The 14,458-nt window shown below is 36.1% G+C and overlaps 1 protein-coding gene across 1 annotated transcript in view; it reads left to right on the forward strand.

Moving 5' to 3' along the window:
• Positions 1-14,458, forward strand: part of LOC145678601 (alkylglycerol monooxygenase-like) — a 115,961-nt gene that overhangs the window by 59,984 nt on the left and 41,519 nt on the right. The window contains exons 3-4 of the mRNA XM_081748942.1: positions 10,079-10,230; positions 10,672-10,775. Of these exons, the coding sequence (XP_081605068.1) occupies positions 10,079-10,230; positions 10,672-10,775 (256 nt within the window). The remainder of the gene's footprint in view (positions 1-10,078; positions 10,231-10,671; positions 10,776-14,458) is intronic.

Genomic DNA, 14,458 nt, shown 5'->3' on the forward strand with positions numbered 1-14,458 from the left:
TTTCCACCTCGTTTGAGTAATATAGCAGGATTGTGAAATTTTATATTTGAATATTTTCCATTGTACAAGCTTTGTTTTTAGTAGACTTAAATATGATTTAAACTACTCGTTGAGCAAGACTCGTTGAGACGTACGTTTATTGCAAAAGTTATTGTAACAGTTTCGCCAACCATCAGACATTAAATACACAGGTAATGGCAGATTAGACGTATTTAGTATTCATATTTAAGAGTAATTTAAGAATTATTTGTAGGGGGCAGAGAAATAGCGAAATTTGTTTTTGTTTTATATTCTAGTTTGTGATTGAATGATGTTACTTTCTTCATTCCACCATTTCATGCATTTCTCATCATCACCGTCTCCTTTAGCCTAACCGGCATAATCGTGGGACGTAAAACTTAAAAAGAAAAAGAAAGAAAGATTTATCCACCCTTTTGGGGTTATTAATGAGTAAACATCGAGTTTTTATGCACTTAAAATGCACAAAATATGCATGCAACTATGCTGTTAAATGTGTTAAAATATGAACTTAATATGTACTAACAATGCAATAAAAGAGAGCATTTTTAAACATGCAACAAAGCTATGACAAAATTTTGTAGGTGAAATGTAACATCGAAGGTGTACTTTACCTTTCAGGGATTTCTCTTCGGGATTTGTTTTTATGACAGTTACAATATATATTCTTCTAACTTTTTTAAGAAACACACACATATTATGAGATTAAAATGAACACAGTGATATGAGAACATGATCTCTAAGTTTTTCTACACAACTGTATTTTAAAGTACATTTACTTTATATGAAATAATATGAACCTCACTTTTCCACACGTTTCCACTGTCTGAGAAAAAAAAAAAAAACTTTCATTTTTAAAGATTTACTCATTTCCGTAATTAGCCTTACGGTCTATCGCTAGATGTTTATTTTTTGGTGTCATTTTGTGACATTAAGCAGAAAATAACCTATTAACATCAATAGATATTACTGGACAATATTTATAGAGAGAAACAGGTTTAGTATCTATATTTTCTAACAAGCTGAATTTTAACCCTTGAAGGTATTTTCCCATGGCTTCAATTGTTTTGTTATCGGAGTTTCTGGCAATAATATCCGCCAATTTCTTTTCCACCACAGAGCGCCCAAATTTACCAGAAACTGACTGGAGCTCGTGCTGAACTTCATCAATTAGAGCTAAGCATTCACTGAGCAGCATTTCTCGTGTTTCTTGTTTCTGAATTGATGTGGATACGATATTGCGTCTTTAACATTATCAGATTTCTCTTAATGCCTTGGAAATTTTATGCGTCTTTGCTTCGCTGATCGTTTGCTAACATTTTTGGTCCTCTATAAACTAGGCATTCTTCCATCCATTCATGCGAAAAGCCTTTCTGTTGCGTAGACATGTAAATACATTGAAAATACAAACTAAAACTAGATTTATTCCATGCTATAAGCATACATCTAAAATAAAAATAAAAAACTTAAAGAATATGCTGAATATGCCCTTAAGCCTTAATATGTGCTCTAACCTTTGAAATATGCATTTATATGCACTATAAAACTTGAAATTCTAGCTTTACTACTGTCATTAGAAACCCCTACCAAGTTTAACAGAGATGCATATAAGCAAATAAAATATGCATTTGCATAAAAATCCGATATCTTTTAATGACATATGTATTTATCAAATATGAACAATATTGCCCGAATCGTTTTGAAACATCATCCGCGAAAAACTCTCTTAGGAGTAGACCTATATTATTCGTTACAGATTTTTTAAAAAGAAAAAATGAGTTATACTATATTATCAGCTTATTCGTGAAATATTTACAAGTAGTATGATCCTAAAGAGTATGTGTGTCATAGTTGGGAAAACACAACAATCTGGTAATTAACATTATATTTTGCTACTTATACAGTACATAAATAGGCTTATGTAACATTAAAAAAGATCTTAATTATTACTGAAAACGACACTTTCTAGCGCCACAAGAGTTACTTTTTCTCTTTTCTCGAAAACTACACATAGCATAAACAGTATATAATCTTTTTGTTTTGTCCTCAAGTATATTATTTTGTCCACTCGAGGTGACTTATCGACTGTGTATATAAAGGTAACGAAGAAAGTTCTGTCGCTTTTTCACTCACCACCTTCGAACATTGATATGTCACCTAAGACGTACCTGGAAGATCAAAAATAGTCCCCATCACCATAGACAACCTTCTGACAACGTTCTGAAAGGTCATGGATACCATCGCGGTATAGCTTGGTGGGCTGTGAAGCGAAGAAGATATCAAGTGCATTTTGCACCTCTACTAGGGATTTGAACTGGCGTCCTCTAAGGTGATTGCCCAAGGAATGGAACAGGTGATACTCAGACGATGCAATGCCCGAGGAGTATGGCGGATGCAATAGTGTTTCCCATCCAAGGTGTAAAATGGTGTTCCAGATCATTCTAACCACGTGGGACTTCCGGATCATCCTAGCCACGTGGGCGTTGTTCTGTAGCAGAAGGACCCCCTTGCGCTGGCTTCAGAGTTTTGAGTTTTTTATTTATTTATTTTTTTTTGAACACGGCTCAACTGCTGACAGTACTCAGTTGCATTGATGCTTTGACCAGCTGACAGGCCCGCAACCAGAGGGGGCTAGGGAGGCCTGCCCCCTAAACTTTGGTGGCCCCTGCAGACCTTAACAAAAATGCTATTATTAATACAAAAAACACAATTCAGCTATTCGTAAGAGAATTTTTAATGGCTTGGCCCCCCTAACATATTCATGCTCCCCCAAAGTTCTGTGGCTGGTTGCGGGCCTGCCAGCTGGTAGCAGTTCCTGAAGCACGATGCCGCGAGCAGTCCACTAAACACACAGGAGGACCTTCTTTTGGTGTAGTGCTGGTTTCGGCTGTTTTGCAACCGGTTCATGGGATGCTAACGAATGATGACGACACTGGAGCTCGTAAGGACCCACTTCTCATTACATGTCAACCTGTCCAAAATTGGCTCCTTTCTCAGAGGAGGCAACAAAGAAACGCAGGTGTCTGCTCGCGTTGCCTTCCGGCCTGGAGTCAGATCATGTGGGACTCATCAACCCAACTTGTAGTGCTTTCCAAGCTGATGGAGGTGCTGACGAATTGTATCTCCACTCACACTGAATTGTAGTCCCAGTTTCTCACATGTCTGGCTACTGTTCGCCTCAATTACTGCCTGAAGATCTTCATTTTGTACATGTGTTGGTCTTCCGGCACGTGGTGCGTCTTTGAATATTTCGTCACCGTCCTTAAACTTGTTAAACCACCGCTGCACTGTCCGCGTAGTCACAACACCATCACCAAAAGCTTGGCATATCTTCCGCCCCGCTGTAGCGGCGTTTGACCCCAGTTTCAACTTGTACAGCATACATACCCTTATGACCCTGTGTGGAAGTCGCATGTTTACTCTGTCTGTGCGCAAGTTCACGGTGTAACTGAACTGCTACAACCAGGTAGAATGTTGGATATAGTCACCCACACAAACAACTGACCTTCGCCTTATCTCCATTCGCAGTCAACTCACGGTGTGAGGGCCAATTGAACACAGAGCTACACAAAATGCGACAGAAGTTTCTTCGTTAACTTTATATTTTATATTTGGACAATGATTTAGTTCAACAGAAATTAAAATTACCGATTTTATGATAATTTTAGGCTATATCTCATTAACCGTACTGTGCTGTTATCTTCCTAGTATCAAAATGAATAGCTTAATGATAATATAATTCTGTATCATTTTCACTTCAATAAATGGAATTCTTCTCGTACAGAATCAATTTTTAGAGTTACAAATTAATTAGTTTTTCTCCATTTTTTCGGAAACTGAGCATCCAGTTTCCACTCATACATATTATTTGGTGGAATCCAGTAAAATATATTATTGATATATATGTCTCGTCTTTGAACATTTCGTTTTCGCTAAACTGAGAAAATCGTCTGGGAAAAGCTCACCCCCCCCCAAAAAAAAAAGTAAAGCTCACCCCACGCTATGTGGATTTTTAAAGAACAAATGAGTTACACCATATTAACAGGTTCTTAATTAACTATTTATTTGTGGATATGGAAAATATCACCAGAATTCTTTTGAGAAAATCTTCTAGAAAAAAAGTCGCTCCAAGGTTAATCTACCCATTATGGACATTTTTCAGGAGAAATGAGTAGTCATATTGTCAGATTGTTAATTTATGTTTATGTTAAACGTTTTTTTATAAAATATGAACAAAATCGAATTAATCGTTTTTGAGAAAAATCGTCCGAAAATAACGCAGCTACTACTTCCGGATTTTTCCCAGACAAATGGCTTATACCATAGTATGTATAGGATTGTTAATGAAATATTCATGTATGAAATATAAAGAAAATAGTTAGAGCCATTTTTGATAAGATCGCAATTTCTTATTTACATCCTTCAGTAAACCACCATATTTTTCGGGGATGGTAAGAAAATTCGAAAAACCCTCCTGGGAAACCTTATAAAAAAAACTTACTTATATTTCAAATTTGGTGCGAATACATTGAATAATATGGCCTTTAGACAAATGTACACTCATGTCCAAAATTATTGTCGCATGTCTATAAATATGTTGTTCTAGGAATATAATTTGATAACGAATTCGCCTGGTATTTCTTATAATGTTAGTGTGTATATAATCGGCAAAGACATTTATGTGGCAAATTCCATGTCAAAAGAGCAGTAAATAAGAACAATAAAACGAAAATAAAACTTCCTTATCCATTTAGCAACATTTTGTTTTACTCATTCTAATGTTCGTATTTATAATTCTTTTCCTACGAAATTTACCACAAATATACATTTCCCGATTATACAAATAATATCAGTATTAAAAGTACCCTGCAAAATCATTATCAAATTATATTCTTACAAGAAAATAGTTATAGATATGCGACAATCATTTTGGACATGAGTTTAAATACACAGGGACGAACGAATGGACAGTCAGATATTCTAAAAGCAATTTTTCGGCATGTAGGGCCTTGAAACATGTAAATCCGTTAAAATCTCAAAATGAATTTTTTCCACCATCACTATACTTTTTTCTTACCTGACTAATGCTTAATTTATTTCTTGCAAAATGAATCTAATTTAATCCAGAAGACGTCAAAAGGCTCGAGTTTACAATGGAAAGAAACGAAAAGAAAAATATCAAACATCTGACCCTAGTACTTACATTTTGTAATTATATGAAGAAATTGAAGAAATAATTGATTTTTAAATTACTCATCCGAAATTTTTGATACTGAAATTTTTTTTCACAAAACTGCACATTATTACAATCCCTATTTCTGTTGATTTCTTTGAAAATAAAATAACCTACCAATTATTCACAAGGAAAAAATATTTTTTCTGTCTTTGGTTCGTACATAACTATAGTGTTATAATTTAGATAAACATGAAAAATATATAATGAATACCGGCAAATAAACAAATATCACTTGAAACAGATGCAGTTCCAGTCACCTCGAGCTATTTCTAGCGCTAACCTCTCTAACCTATGTCATTTGTTTGATCACAAAATAGTTGGGGAAAGTCGGACAAAGCCAGACCTGAAAATGTTCTTACTTATTCATGAGCATCTATTTGGATGAAACGACTTACATTTATTTTTAACTGTTAAATCTATTTGCTATTGACGTAAAAAAAAAAATATTTCAATGGAAAAACTCGTCATTTAGAGACAAAACTTTTTTTTCACAAGGGTACGCAAAAACTCAGTTTTGTCCGACCTGGTCGGGCAAAAACCGGGTAGATGGAAAAGTAGTTTTTTAAAAAGTTCTCTTTTACAATAAAAAATATTTAATTACTACTACAACTAGTACAGTAACTCTGAGTACAGTTGGAAAAATACCTGGGCTTTAAAATTACGGGAAATATAATAGGCTACATTATATTAGACAAATTGTATAGAATAGAGTTAACTTTATTCACACAATTGTGTTCAGTCTAAGAACAAAAATCATAAAGAAAAGCATTGCTACAAGCTTCGTGTGCCCATCCTTTACAGTTAAGACACTGTATCCAACAGTCTCTAGATTTTGATCGTGCGTATAATTCATTACAAAATATACAGGATTTTTCACCTTCCTCGTTACCTCTATCTGATGTTGAGCTCTCTAATTCTATGCTTGGCTTCCTTTTTTTCTGGATTTTCTAACGTTTTTGGTCACAGTCCTTAAACAGTTTACGCTTTAGGTCTTCCTTTCTTGTTTCTTGGGTTTTTCGTTTTTATCCAATATTAGCTTATAAGTGGAAGAAGTAACTGTCTTCTCTCGCCGCTTGTCGAATTTCTTCACAACTCGTAGGCCTTTTACACTAAAAGAGGCATTAATTCTGTTAGCGATATTGCAGAAAAAAATAACTTGCTGTACCATCTCAGAAGAATAACAAGATGGCTGGTCATCAACTTAAAATAGTACCTCAGCTACTTCCTTTTCTTATGAAATGGCGTTGTATGTGGCATCAAAGTTGACGGCTTGATGGATTTTTCCTGTTTGATGCGACAATTTCAAGCTGTCCAGGCAAAGGATTCTCGCCGATTGCTCCTTCAACGATAGGTTGCCCAGCCAATAGACTTTTCATGGTTGATGTATCAACGTGAGTTTGTTCAGACAAAGAATTATGGTCATTTCCAATTGGTCTTGCAGTTGTGTCAGAGGTCGCAAAGAGATGATCAACGATTATATCTTTGTTTAAAGAGTATATCCCTGTAAAAATGTTATATAATTTATCCACATTTTGAATTTGGACCATTCGAAAAGCTTTGTCCTCCCTCCCCATGAAATAAATTCCTGAGTCCGTCCCTGGTAAGAAGGATATGTGTTACCATTCGAAGTTTGCTACTTAACAGTGTATTTAATTTACATTTACACAAATACATAAACAATCTGTTCTGATGGAAACAAAGATACAACGATTTGTTCATACCTTTCAGCGCCATTTTTGTTTTTTAAACGAAATTCTCGAAAACTACACATAAGAATTTGCTCTCAAAGAATACAATTTTGATCAGCTTGATGTGATTTTTCGATTGATCTCATCTTCAAATGTTATTACAATTAAATAAAAGTTATTTTAAAGTTCACAACTTCACCATAAGACCATAGGTTTAGTCTTATCTCATTAGGCACAGATCCAAAAATATTTGTTTGGAGGGGTCGAAGCTTTCGGGGGAGTCTAATGCTACAAGTCACTACGTCTATGTAGTATTGAACGGGTTATTCTGCACCGAAAAGACAATCAGTAATTGTAAAATACTTCCGCTTACATTTCCGAAAAAAAATGATAGAACTAGATTGCTTCTTTTAAGAGAATGAGTACAGACGAAGCGAATAGCAAATTTTAATACTACACTCTGTAAAGAAAAAATAGCGACACTTGCTCGGATATGGTTTTCGCAATATACTTTAATCAATATGATTTTTTACATGAATTCCTGATTATATTACAATGCATATTCCTAATGAGCAGTTCATTCTTAATACTTGCGCCAAACTTTCAGGCTTTTGACATGAATTTAATGAATTTATATGCATATATAAGTAGCTATGTGTGTTTTGAGCAAAATCGTTTATAGGAAGAGTTATATATGAAACTGAAAAAGATCAACAACAATAGGAGAAAACAAGAAATGAAATTTCTTAAGGGTAAGACATATTTTGTGCAAACATCGAGGAGTACCGTACACCAAACTAATATTTTGTATGTGCACCATGGGCTTTCTGGAGTGCAGCGAATCATCGGAGTCCTTTCGTAACAAGGCTATTGCAAAATTCAACCTTGATTTCACGGAATAACACCCGGATTATCTGTTCCTTGAATTCCATCCTATTTGAGATAGTTGTCTATTGAATCTTCTGTTCATATTGATCCAGAAGTTTTCAATTGGATTCATGTCAGGTGAGTTTGTAGGCCACATGAGTCTCTAAATAGTCATATTCTTGAACAACGTATTAACGATTTTCGCTCGGTGACATGAAACATTATCGTCCTGGAACAGGAAGTAGTCCAAATTTTCTTCAGAAAAGTCATCTTTAGCTGTTATAAGAACTTTACGTACCAGAATTGGAAGATATTTTCGTGCATCAAACGATCCTTCACATATATCTGTTGGTCTGACGTCTTTAACGGTGAACCAAGCCCATACCATCACACAGTAACTGAATATTTGAATCCCTTAAACAAAATCCTTGTCAGGTTCCTTGCTTGTTCGTATCCACAACTTCACACCACCATCGTTTCCCATTATTCTAAACTTCTTTTCAACGAAGAAAACGACGTGCTTGCAGTTGCCATAAGTCCAAGGTACATATCGACTCAGAAAACTACATGTTGAAATCCTCCGTGCTTTGTCAGTTTTGACTTTCTACGCGGTTTCTTCTTTATAATATCCTCTTCATACATTCAACACAATATAGTTGTAGAGTAACTGCAGTTCCAAGATCATGTTAAAGTACAGAAGCGAATTTTGGGGAAATCACTCCTTAAATCTGCAGTGCTATTGATTTTATTTAGCAATCTGATCTGGGTGATGCTTTCTTTTTTCTTTCACATTGTTGACGAAGTGACGATTTGATATGCTGTTTCCTCTTGTGAATTACTCTTCCTGCCGTAGAATGATGGATTTTCAGTATTCCATCTATTCCCTTAGAGATTTGCCTTAGCTGCGCAAAGCAAGAATTATGTCTTGTTCACATGGCACCAAGTCACATTTCTTACCCATTTTATTTGTTTACAGTCCACATGTAGCAACAATATCACACACACACAACGCTGCACAACAACACTTTTGCCACTTGACACTATCCAAGCAATGAAAAAGCAAAGAACAATCATAAAATGTTATTTACCTAGGACTACACATCATAAATACAATGCAGAATTCTCACTACAGTAACTTATAAGATGCTCTCAGTGCCATCGGGAGAGAATATCACTGATACACAAACAATTAGCAAGCGACATTGTACACCATAGGTGTCACACATAACTCAAATGAACTATCCCACTCTTCATTTCCTTCTATTCCTCTTCTAACGGGTTGCAATTATGGTTTTCTGTGTAAGTTAGCTTGAGAATTGAGGTGTCGCTATTTTTTCTTTACAGAGTGTACAATCATTTCACTATTAAACAAGTATGTTTTTATAGAGAAAGTTCACAAAAATATGTTAAGTTAGGAAGTCTTTTGGGGGGAGGGAGGGTAGTAGTACCAATTCCACTGTTCCACCCTTTCGTGCTCAAGTGCCATTTGTTTACTGCAGCATATTTTCTGGCTTTAATTACAAACAATCCCGAGTAGCAAGAAAGCTTTCGGCTAGTTGGCGCGTTCTTGGCTTTTTGCTTTCCACGCTTGCATTTTCAACGCGTGCTTTCATACAATCTGCCTTCTGTTGTACTTGCAAGCGATGCTTTAGACTCTTCGCAGAACGTCATATCATCACTGGCCGTTTATTGGCTATTGACTTGTCACCAGCGTACTACGCTTGCCTCAAGCTTGAATAGAATACTGAATGTAAGGTTGCCCCCATGTAACTTTGTTACTGGATCCCAGCTTGCGGCATGCTTGTGCGGTTTCCAATCAAGCCGGATGCAAGCTTTGCCGACTTGCAATGTAAGCTTACAGCAAGCGGTTTGCAATTTGTCTCTTCTACTTGGGATAAGAACAAGAATACTAACGGCGGATCCCGAACAGATACATATTGACTAATTTAGTTTTGTTTGTCACTCCTCTCAGATTCGATGGAGATTACCGGTTTTCGAACTCAACGAGTCAAATATGGTTACTGTCCTTGTACTATACTGAAATAATTAAATTCAAGCGATATATAAGTTTTTCAGTTGCAAATTAATCGTCACAATAATCTTAAATATGCAACTTGCCTGGACACTAGTGGCATCCATTGGCATCTAGCAGATAAATAACGCAGGTGGCGACATACTGTACTATTAGGAATTAGCGTTATTCATATACTTGAATGTTTTTATGCCATAAAATGATGACTACTACTTTTGCATTGTTGATTTCTTTCAGACTTATTTTCCGTGGCGCGGAAAATATGTTATATATCTACATTTATGAGCATTATCGTGTAGTAAATTTGCCTTGGGACTCAGCATGGACGTGGTATACAACAGCAATTTGTGTGGACTTTTGCTACTATTGGGTGCACAGAGCTAGTCACGGTAAGTTAACTTCTAAATTATGTATAGGTATACACAGATTTCGCGTTTATAGCTAATAGAGTACCATTTACAATGTAAAAAGTACAAAAATATTGCAAAGTAGCCTAATTCAAAGGAAAAAATCAGTTTGGTAATACAATTTTTAGAAGTTGAACAACGAGTAGAGATATTGACTTACAGCTAAGAACGTGTTTTAGAGAGAAGTTCAGTGCTACACTTTAAAGTAATATTAAGCATTTTAAATACAGCAGATTCTTTTGAATCTCAATCAGTAGGTCCCGTCTTATATAGCCTCGATACTGAAATGGACGTTAAACTCAAAATCAACCCAAAATTCAAATAATTCAAAGATTTGAGGAAAAAGCTATTCAAATATGTATAATTCTTAAGAATCATATTATTTATGCCTAGCCAATAACGGTACAACGTTTGTCTTTTCAGAAGTACATATCTTATGGGCACAACATCAAGTACATCACAGCTCAGAGGAATTTAATTTAACAACAGGACTACGGCAGTCTTTCCTTCATGGTTGGTGTGGATTTGTAAGTCTCTCTTGTATAGTGTAAGACATCAAGTATGTTTTCAGAATAATTGGAAACTATATGAGATATTTTATGATACTGTTAAGATATTGGATTCTCTTGTTCTCAAGATTATATACATGTAGATTAATATTGTAGGATTAGCTATGTAGTCTGACATCTAAAATCAGAAATTTTCGAACATTTAAATCAGTGATAAAGTTACGAGAGGTCCCTGGTTCGATATCAGGCCATGTGAAATTGTAGTGAACAGAATTGTGCTTGTGAGTTTTCTCAAGTTTTTCCCCCATTTCACCAATTCTCTCATTATCATTCATTCTCATTAATTATCCGTGCCCTTTATCCTAAAGAGTATAAATGTGGTGTGGAATTGTTAAAAATTGGCAAATAGTTTCTGTCGGGTAGCGCCATGAAATGAAATGTATAGAAAAAGACAAATGACAATTATTCAGAATGACAAATTCAGTCATTCAATTTTAATTTTGGGAAACAGATAAGAATTGTACGACAATTTACAAATAATCAGAGTAAAAGAAAGTATACACTGTTAAATAATAGGCCTATTGTTGCACCATATTCATATCTAATGAAGTACAGAAGGTTGCACGTTTATTATTGATAAGACTACACCAAAAAAATATTATTTCTAATGATAATACCATATTTGCAATGAACAGATATGGTTATAGTTGTTTTCATTTGATTTTTAGGTTAGCGTCATTTTCACCAGCGAGGCTATATGAGACATACATCTCCACCTTAACGTGGAATCCAAACCACATGAGGATACAACTTGTGTTTATATAAATCATTGAGTAACAAACAATAGCGCAACTAGTAGGCCCTAACATCTATTAGCATCAGGTGGGCAAGCTGGCGTGAATGTTTACTATTAGAAATTAGCATGACCCATAGACTGGCAGACTTGGACGATCGACTTTTATATTATTAGATTGATGACAAAAACTTGCAGAATCCACGGAAACAGCATCACGTAAGACACTAAATTAAAAATTAACGGATTACTACTCGATGCATCCGAAACAAGTGGTCCACACCAAATTTATTATTATTATTATTATTATTATTATTATTATTATTATTATTATTATTATTATTATTATTATTATTATTATTATTATTATTATTATTATTATTAGATTATTTTTAGAAATTTGCTTGCCTTTACCTTTGACTGTGATCAACACATGTTTGGTAGGCTACTTAAACAGGCCTTCACACGAAGTTTGGTTCAATAATTGGTCAAGCCATTTGTGAGAATTTCAAGTTCAACTGGGGGCGCGGTGGCTCAGTGCTAGAGCGTTCACCTCCGGTGCTTGGGGTCCCTGGTTCGATCCCAACTCGTGCCGTGTGGACTTTGTGGTGGACAAACACCGTGCTCGTGGGTTTTCGCGGGGTTCTCCCGTTTCCTCCCACTTTCTTCATTCCACCATTTCATTCATTTCTGATCATCACCGTCTCCTTTAGCCTAACCGGCATAACCGTGGGACGTAAAACTTAAAGATTTCATTTTCAAGTTCAACTGTTAGTTTTGACCAAGTTATTCATCATCACAAAGTAGATTTCATCATCAAATCGCTTGAGAGAAATAAACATTCACACAGGCATTGGTGTTTGATCTTAGTCAAGTTTTTTCTTTGAGCATTATCGGTTCTGAATCAAATTTGCTGGTCACCAAAGCAGGTTATCAATAATCCTCGTTAAAAGTTATCGATAATCTCTCTCAATTTGTCTTCACAAAATGAGAGCCAACAAAACCCACAAGACGTGACAGAACAAAACTTTCAAATTCGAAAGAAGACGAATAATTTATGGAGTCTCGTAGACAACACCAATTTACCCCAAAATCTTACATGTTAACCATTGTTCTAGTACTGCATGATTCAGAGTATAAAACTATAAATTCATAAAGTGATTGTTTGAGCACAATGAAGAGAATTTCTCCTTGTTTAAAGATACGTAAGCCAATACACAATCAGTGCTGGACTGGCCACGTTGGCTACTTGGCAATCGCCAAGGGACCCTTAGGGATCACGAGGCGTAAGACATGTAGACCTTGGTCGAATTTTCGTTATCGCATTTTTATTATTTTTTTTTTTCAGTTTTCATACGAAGAAGGTTGCGGAAGCTTAAGTTCGTCTTCCCTAAAGAAGTCTTCTCGGACCTCCCTTGCTCATATCAGTACGGTCCCATGAGCCAGTAAAACTTCGGACTTAGCAAAGGCCCCTTCTAGTCCGTAACGTTAAGTTTCTATATATATATATATATATATATATATATATATATATATATATATATATATATTTGGTCTAGGAATTAATTCGTGCGGGTGGACAAGAGATGGCGCAACGAACGGAGCGTCCCACAGTTCCGTGTATCCACACATGTGTTGCAAACCCCTGTCATCGCGTATCGTTCGTAGTATAGGGCAGTGGATTAAAGCGTCAACAACACCAGTTTGTAGTTAAGTGAACATGGCGCAATTTGTGCCTGATAAAGTGTTTTTGCGGGGTGTCCTGCTGCATTACTTTAACATGCAGAAAAGTGCGACTGAAAGTCATCGTATTTTGGTGGAAGTGTATGGTGACCATGCTCTAGCTGAGCGAACGTGTCAGAAGTGGTTTGCACGGTTTAGAAGTGGTGATTTCGGCTTGGCAGACCAAGAGCGAGCTGGACAGCCAAAAAAAATTTCAAGACGAAGAATTGACAGCATTGCTCGAGCAGGATTCGTGTCAAACGCAGGAACAACTTGCAGCAGCATTAGGCGTTGATCAAACAACAGTCTCCAAACGCTTGAAAGCCATGGGAATGATTCAAAAGATGTCACATTGGATTCCACATGAATTGAAAGACAGAGACGTTGAAAGACGAAAAACCATTTGCGAATTGCTGCTTGAACGACAGCGCAGAAAGGGGTTTCTGCATCGAATTATTACGGGTGATGAGAAGTGGATCCATTACGAGAACCCTAAACGAAAAAAGGCCTGGGTGAAACCAGGTGAACCAGGTCCATCACAACCAAAACGAGATATTCACTGTGCAAAGGTTATGCTGTGCATATGGTGGGATATGAAAGGTGTGGTGTACTATGAGCTGCTGCAACCGGGTGAAACTATGAATGGAGAACGTTATCGACGACAATTAATGCGTTTGAAGCAAGCTCTGGCCAGAACACGACCAGAATGGGAGAACAGACATGATAAACTTATTGTTCAACATGATAACGCTCGCCCACATGTCGCAAAACCGGTCAAAACCTATTTAGAAAATGTCGGATGGGAAGTTTTACCCCACCCGCCGTATTCACCAGACGTTGCTCCTTCGGACTACTACTTGCTCGATTGCATGAACAACGATTTGATTGAACAGCGGTTTACTTCTTCAGAAGATATCGAAACATGGGTCTCTGACTGGATCGCTTCCAAGGATGAGGACTTCTTTCGCCACGGAATCCGTACATTGCCTGACAGTTGGGCGAAAGTGGTGGCTAGCGATGGACAATATTTTTCTTAAGGTATTTATGTATTTTGTGTTTGTACTACAGCTTCAATGTGTGCGTACCAACCGCACGAATTAATTCCTAGACCAAATATATATATATATATATATATATATATATATATATATATATATATATATATATATATATATATATATATATA

This window comes from Thermobia domestica, chromosome 2, assembly GCF_964235325.1.
Source record: "Thermobia domestica chromosome 2, izTheDome1.hap1.1, whole genome shotgun sequence".
Taxonomy (NCBI): Eukaryota; Metazoa; Arthropoda; class Insecta; order Zygentoma; family Lepismatidae; genus Thermobia; species Thermobia domestica.